An 8,321-nucleotide genomic window follows, 5' to 3' on the forward strand; every position below is an offset into this window, starting at 1 on the left:
ACAATCCGCATGAGATTTAGCGAATGTTCCATATGGGCTGTTTTCCATAGTCTTAGGAAATCGGCGTCATCTCCATACTGTGCAGGTTCTTTAAATTGACGCAATCCTCTTGGGACCCTTTGGCACTCATTGTACGAGTGTAATGAGTTAATCGTCCAAAACAAGCGGACTTCTTTATCTGCCAAAGATGTAACCCGTAACTCCAATGCCTTAGTACTTAGGAGTTGTAGTTCGTCCTTTATATTGCAAGACATAAAGAATGCACTAGCATCTGATCTGCCCGCATCTAGTGATCCTGTATCATCCGGTCCCGACATATTAGTGTCCATGACAGGTATGTAAAGGGTAAAAAGCCGCTAGTCTGGTGCTCTCGCTCGAAGAAACAACAAATCCAATGTAAAATATAAGAAGTGGAGAGTGGGCACTCAGACATGCAAACACACGGCTAGCTAGACCCTTAGCCAGGTCCGGGCAACAGTCACTATTATGGTGGTGCTCTACTGAGATCCGAGAAGTAGATGAACACACGTAGAAAATATGCAGTGGCACTCACCGGATCCTTAAAATGATGCTTTATTTCAGGGCATATACAGAGCAACAAACAAGTGCATTCCACTGGGAAGGAGCGACGATCGTTTCGCGCTACCGCGCTTCGACTGGCTCACAGTGATTACGTCATCGGGCGCAGCTTAAGTAGCTCACTACAAGCTGTGCGTCTGAGACGTCATAATTGCAATATAAAACAAGTGTACAAAAATACAAAATGTGTAAACAATGTATACCAATAATATATACACAAAACAATAATAAAATCTAAAGGACAAACTACAAAAAGGAGCTCATTTCCAATCTGTCATTAAGACCTGCAGGTCCCATGGCTCCCGTCCGTATAATCCAGGAGGTCTCGGTCCTGAGCAATGCTATATGCCGATCACCTCCATTCTTATTGGGCGGTACCATCTCGAGACCTATAAATTTAAGGCAAGAAGTGTCACCATTATGTAGCTCTCTTACATGCGAGATTACTCTAGGGGAGCCGGACCCTGATCTAATGGAATGTACATGTTCTCTAAAACGGATATGTAAATTACGGATAGTTGTGCCTTTTTACGAACGACTGAAAGATTTCTAATTTTACGAACCGATTAGCGAATTATCTTTCAAAGACCAACTACTTTTTTTCGACATGCTGAAAAACAATTTTGAACGACAGTATAACAATTTCGCTTTTGTCGTTCGCTCGTTTACACCGATTCCACGAAGCGATTATCGTTAACGAGCGGTCGTTGGAGCGAGTTTATGAACGATAATCGTTCTGTGGAATAGGGCCTTTAGACAAGAAGGGGGATGTCTGTGTAAATGTAAGCAAACTACTTAAGGGCTAGTTCAGACGGAGCAAAAGCGGCAGAATCAGCAAGAAAAGTGTTCAGCCCGGAATCAGCTCTCGCAGAATTCTTGTGTATTCTGTCTGCATTACGCGCATAATGCAAGTGAAATTTCCGCATGGAAATGTGGGAGGGGGACACAGACATTGTTTTTCCACAGAGGAAAATCAAAGCCCTATGGATTTCTATAGGATTCCGAACGAACATGTCCATTGTTTTGGCAGAAATCGGATCCGCCGAGGAACCTTTCCGCACGGAAATTCCGCTGTGTAAACTGCAGAGCGGAATTTCCATTAAACTCTAAATTGGCAATTTTATGGGCTGAATTTTCGGCGCGGATTCAGCGCTGAAATTCCGCCTCTTTTGCTCTATAAACTGGCCCCAAAGGAGTTGTTCGGAGAGCTGAAGATGACGCAAGCCTTTGGCTCCCCAGCTCTAACTTACTGTATTTTCTCATGAAGTATTGTGAGGGTAGTTCTATGTTTTTATACTTTTATATTGAGAAATTATATTTTCCTTTAAACGGACGAGCAATGCTTATGCAATTTAAGATGGTGCCTGTATCCTGCCAAGTATGCCTGAGAGCTGATACAATAGTAACAAGATGTGAGGCATAACAAAGGAGCTGCTGTGATCACGAAGAGAAAATTTCAGAATACAGCGAGGGACAACATAGTCGGATACAAGATAGATATGCTTACTATCTGCTATAAACACGCCCTTTCTTTGTACTGTGTGTAAACTATTATTTTCTCTATAATAAACCTCAGTGCCGTGTGATGATCCCAAGGGCTAACACTGCAGGGACTGAGATTGAAGCTGAATTTTGCGTCAGAGTCTTTCTTAGTGTGCGCGCACCTGCCTGAATGATTTGGAGCAAGTGACTGACCACTATTAAAGTCACCCCTGTCCTTGGCGGGAGTCACAACCCCGTCAATTGGCGCCCAAGCATGGGGCCATGGCCAGAGGACCATTGAGGATCATCGACCCGTGCCAGACCCTTGGTGTTGGACTGCAATTCACTGACCCGAGGCTTGATCACCCTCATCAGAGTCACGGTGAGTGTATGCATATTTATATGTGTCATTTGCCAGTGATCGTCAGTGAGTTGTTGTCTGACTTGGGGGTCCATCTGGATCGGTGTTCCACGTTGAGGTGATACAACGGTATTGGTCTGTGTGCCGTGGTCTGAACTTTAACTGTTCACCGGCTCATCACCAGTTGCTCAGTCGCTTGTGGTTCACTTAATCAGAAGATTTCTTTGCAGATTCAAAGGAAAGAGAAAGTGAAACTTGCAGACATATGTTTTGCTAGAAGCTGACTCGAATTAACTCTTTATAGAAAGTAAACAAACGCAGCATCTAGCCTAGGCACAAGGCTGCTAGTCCGAGAAAGGAAACAGAGCAGGTGCTGTCTGAGGTAGACGTGTATGTATATGTAGATATTACCCAGTGACAACAATCTGTGGTTGGGGACCTAACACTCGGAGCCTGTAACCTGGTCTTGGTGGTTCCGAGTGGTGATTGTGGAGTCACATATCCGGTGAGTAGCTACACGGATAAGTAATATCACCAGGCTGTTAACATGCTGAGATTGTTTAAAAGGAAGCACACACTGCCAGACAGTGCACAGACGGCAGTGGATTTAGTTCGGGTCAGGGAAGGCAAGAAATATGTGAAGGATGCCCAGAAGCTGTATAAACTCGCTGAATTGCCGACCACTGGGAGGCTTCAGCCGAGTATATGGAGAAAGATGACCGAAGAGTCGCGAGGCATGTTGGAGGACAAAGGCCTCCTGGAGACGGCACAAGCCCACCTCCGGGTGGCACGGGCATTACAGTCGGAAGGTTTTGAGGAAGCGAAGGGCATGGGAGGAGATGCAGGATGTGAAGAATTATATGGTTATGTGAAAGATGTTGATAAATCCCTTCCTGAAACTCCCCAGACTGACCTTACCCCCACAATGGACCCTATTGTTAAGAAATCAGAGCCACCGCCCTATAATGGTGCTGGTTCTGGTCACCGAGGGTGGACCTGTTTTAAGTGTGGCGTGCAGAATCCTGATTGGCGAGACATATGTTATAATTGTGGCGCCCACAAGCCGCACCTTGACGAGGGCGTATCCAAAGTCCCGCCCCATGAGGTCACACCTCAGACCTCGCCTGTTGCCCCTCTATATCCGGTACTCACCCCTTCCGGTTCTTATTACCAAGGCCCTGTTTCCGCCCAAGCCCAAGGTGGAACGCATGGTGACACGCAAGGCCCTAAGCCTGCCCCCATTTTCCCTAACTTGATTGATTTTCCTTGGTCATTGTATATCTCAAGGGGTGAGACACCTGACTGAAGAAAGAAAACGAGCCATCTTGGCTGTCCCCTATCCATCTACTGTTAATCAATTGCAGTCCTTTCTAGGGTTAATCACCTACTGCAGACAGTGGATCCCAGATGCTTCCCGGCTCATGCAGCCCCTCTACGATGCTTTGAAGACTGGCCCTAATGAAGAAGATGTGCCAAACCCCTTCATGTATGAACAGTATCAACAGTGTTTCCACCTCCTTAAAAAAGCCATTGCCAGTGCCCCTGCCTTGGGTCTTCCAGACTATGTCAAACCATTTCAGATGGCCATGCGTCTGGTGTCCTTGCTCAGGACCATGGTGGTAAACAACGTCCCCTTGGATACTACTCTTGCAGACTGGATCCAGTCGCCAGAACATCACCTACCTGCCTGCGAGCGGCCCATGCAGCCCAGAAGCTCTTAGACAAAGTTGCAGACATCACATTGGGACATGACATGATCATACAGGCCCCTCATGACCTTGCTGCAGTTCTCTCTCTCACCTTGCCTTGTCATCTTTCTCACCAGAGACACCTCAGACTTCAATGTTCGCTGTTACTCCCCGCCTATGTCTCTTTCAAAAAGTGTACCACCATCAACCCTGCCACTCTTCTGCCACAGGTCCCAAGGGGGGAAGGAGAACCTGACCCTGATGAATGGGAAGCACCACCCCATGACTGCTTGCACACGTTGCAACAAGACACATCAGAACTTCAAAACATGTCTATCACAGAGATTCCAGGCGCAGATCTGGAGTTGTGGACGGATGGATCAAGGTATGCTGATGATGCAGGCAAGTTTCACACAGGATTTGCAATTACAACCGAAACCCAAGTATTACACGCTGAGGCCTTGCCAACTGGCAGGTCGGCCCAAGAAGCAGAACTAATTGCCCTTCAAACTGCCTTGCAAATGGCTGAAGGAAAGAGAGTGAATATCAGAACAGACTCTCGTTATGCCCACGGTATTGCCCATGACTTTGGCACTATATGGAAAAATCGAGGATTTATAACATCTTCAGGAACGCCTGTCAAGCACGCTGAGCTTATACAAGAACTTATGCAGGCCATGGAACTACCCACTCAAGTGGCTGTCATCAAAGTGAAAGCACATGGGAGGATCAACAGCAAAGAAGCTAGAGGAAATCAGCTAGCTGACCAGGCGGCAAAACAAGCTGCTATGGGACCTGTGTCAGAAAGATGGCAGTATATGGACTATCAGTGGGATCCTGTAGATACAGAAGTCGCCATGGTGAGTACAAGGGCACAGAGGAAGAAATTTCTAGAAAATGAGGATTTGAAAATACCAGTGGAGAATCCAACAGACTTGGTGGTGGTAAGGCCACCCTCTCTAAAACTGCAGCAGGAACAGTTCAGTGCACCTACAGAGGAAAGAAGACAATGGAAAAAAGAAGGTGCAGTATTGGAGAAACAGACAGGCCTATGGAAGAAGGAAAATGTGTATTGCCTCCCACGAAGAATGTACCCGGCCATCGCAGCATGGGCACATGGAGCTACACACAGAGGAAAGAACCAAGCTCTGGCTTACATCAGGAAGTTTTACCATGCTCCAGGAATCAGCACCATCCTGACGGCATACAATCAAGCTTGTCAAATTTGTCAGATCTGCAATCCCAGCAATACCCAGACTGTTCCTGCCCAACACTTGGCCAAACCAGACTATTCATGGCAAAGGATACAAGTGGATCACATACATATGCCCCCGGCTGAAGGGTATGAGTATGTGCTCGTGGTGGTGGACATGTTCTCAGGATGGCCAGAAGCCTACCCAGTCAAGAATATGACAGCAAAGACCACGGCTAAGAAGATGCTCATTGAAATTGCCTGCAGATTTGGCATTCCAGAAGTTATTGAAAGTGATCAAGGCCCAGCCTTCACGGCCTCAGTGTTCTCAGAGTTGTGGTTCATGCTTGGTGCACACCAAGGCCTACACACCCCTTACCACCCCCAGAGTTCAGGGAAAGTTGAGAGGATGAATGGCACCCTCAAAACTAAATTACTTAAAATGAGTCAGGAACATCCTCTCCCATGGCCAGACCTGCTTCCTATTGCTCTGTACCATGTCAGACACACACCACAGACTAGACATGGACTTACTCCCTATGAGATCTTATTTGGGTCCCCCTCCTAAGATAGCTGAGATAGACACTCAGGAATTGCAGAAAGGTCAGGATAAACTTGTACAATTTGTAATTTCTCTTGCTCGAGAACTGTCTAACTCTCGTACTGCAGTGTCTGCTTCTCTTCCAGAATCCACAGGAGACACAGTCCATCCGTTCAAACCGTAAGAAGTCCCACTGTAAGAAGTCCCCGATCGAGGCATGATGGCGCATATCCTTTTCATTATTATTTGCAGTCTAGCTGCTGCAACTCACGCTTTGCCTGGTACAATCTTTTGGGTAAACACCTCTGTCCCTGTAGTTACATTCCAATTCGACTATTGTGATGTAGTGAGACACGCTCACGTATGTAAAGAAGGGATTAAATTGGACCATGAGTCATACAACGAGGGAGAATCCTATTTGTGTGTAACTAGACCAGGGAATGAGAACTGTTATTATTGGTCAGACGTGGGTTGGAACACAGGGACAGACTGGAATTATAAACCAAAGGAGGGCAGAGATCGTAAAGACAGTAAGGGAAGATCGCTACTGACCAGAATGACGCTAACTAGAGGTCGGAAAATCCCCTGGGGCCGATGTGCCCTAAAGAACTTTTTCCCCTTGTTCTTGAATATAGAAAACCCTTCTCCCGGTGATTTAGGCAAATATGTTCTAGGGGCACATATTGGTACCATTAATCCCTCGTTAGGAATAGTAGAACTCAAGGATATTAAGTTAAAACCCACTGTAGCCCCCTCAGTTGTTGGTAGCTTGAAAAACAACCGTGATAAAACGGTCCAGGACATCCTCCCCATTCCGGGACTATCCTGGCAGGATGTGTTTAGCATTGAGACCCAGACTACTCCCAGGAAAAATTTATGGATTGAGTGGGTTAGGTATACAGTGAGAAGGGCCAACATATTTGTAGGTTGTATAGCATGTGCAGCGGCAAATATACACCTGACTACAATACCCCTAGATCTCCCTGAAATAAATCACACAGAATGCCTCCTCAACTTATTAAAGGGTGAAAATGATACTAAATGTCCAGAACTCCGTCCCCTATTGACCCCCAAACCGAAGGGGAGACCCCCAGGAGAAGTCTATGTCCATGATGGTAACTACACTTGCTTTACAGCCAATGAAACTACTGGTACTCGAATGGGTATTTTTGGCCCCGGTTTCTGCAAGTATAACTCCTCTATTGGTTCCTCAATGTTACAGAATCTGACCCATGCTGTATTTGATGTATTCTGGTTATGTGGGGATGGGAGATTGAGAAACAAGTTGCCTAGCCTATGGAAGGGTCAGTGTACCCTAGAGAAAGTTATTATGCCCTTCCGAGTACTCCCATGGGATCCAGAAGTCCCAGATGCAGAATCCCAACCCAGTAGCCATCATAGACAAAAGAGATCTGCCCTATTGCGAGACTTTCAGCAAGACCCCCAGGTGTATATAGATGCTATTGGAGTGCCAAGGGGGGTCCCAGATGAGTTTAAGGCCCAAGATCAGATTTCTGCAGGTTTCCAGTCCATCATTCCCCAGATACAGATCAACAAAAATGTGGCTTGGATCAATTACATGTATTATAATGAGCAGAGGTTTGTCAACTACAGTAGAGATGCTTTCCAAGGTATAGTTGAAGAATTAGGCCCCAATACTAGGATGACTCTGCAAAATAGGTTCATCATAGATAGGGAAGGAACAAAGGAAAAAAGGAAGGGTGTACGGTCCAGCACTCCAAGGCATTCGGGGAAGATAGGCTAGTAAAACATAACTTTTAATCTGTACTGTTAAAATAACGTTTTAAAACCAACGCGTTTCGCGCCATGGCGCTTAATCATGGTTATAAAAGCAAGTGAACTATCATGTCTTATAAAGGTTGCGGCAACCAATCATGAGCGCCAACGTGGCGAACTCATGTGGGGAATAATGATTCTGAATCCGCACGTCATTACGTGGTGAGTCATGTGACTAGTCATGTTATCTGGACACCACGTTTGGTTTAAGTCATATGATTGATCATGTTACCTGGACACCATGTTTGGTCAGCAGATTATGGGACTGATCATATTAACTAGACGCAAAGTCTGAATACGGTTAGGTATAGTAATATAGTAAGTCGTTTTTGTGGTTCATTCCATATGGCATTCTGGCATTCTGGTGGCATGCTCAGAAGAACGGGATTTTAACATACAATGCAATCAAGCCAACAAACGTCTAAAACAGAGGGGCTATAAACAAGGCACCATAACAAGAGCAAAAAACATAATCAAAAACAGAAATAGAAATGATCTGTTAACAAAAAATCCTAGAAATCATACTCATCCCACCACCACAAATGCACCTGTAACTTTTTCTACACAATACAGCATAGAATATGAAAAAATTGTGGCCATTTTAAATAAAAACTTACCTTTACTAAGACAGGATGACACCTTGGCAGAAATCCTAGAAGGAGGACACCGATGTGTGGCCCG

The 8,321-nt window shown here is 45.6% G+C and overlaps 1 protein-coding gene across 1 annotated transcript; it reads left to right on the forward strand.

The window, feature by feature from the left end:
• The first annotated feature begins 2,453 nt into the window (after positions 1–2,453).
• LOC138796602 (uncharacterized) lies at positions 2,454–7,608 on the forward strand. Its single transcript, XM_069976211.1, has 2 exons — positions 2,454–2,927; positions 5,999–7,608. The coding sequence occupies exon 2, from the start codon at positions 6,061–6,063 to the stop codon at positions 7,606–7,608; it is 1,548 nt and encodes a 515-aa protein (XP_069832312.1). The 5' UTR covers positions 2,454–2,927; positions 5,999–6,060.
• The last annotated feature ends 713 nt before the right edge of the window (positions 7,609–8,321 follow it).

Source organism: Dendropsophus ebraccatus, chromosome 7, assembly GCF_027789765.1.
Source record: "Dendropsophus ebraccatus isolate aDenEbr1 chromosome 7, aDenEbr1.pat, whole genome shotgun sequence".
NCBI classification, from domain to species: Eukaryota; Metazoa; Chordata; class Amphibia; order Anura; family Hylidae; genus Dendropsophus; species Dendropsophus ebraccatus.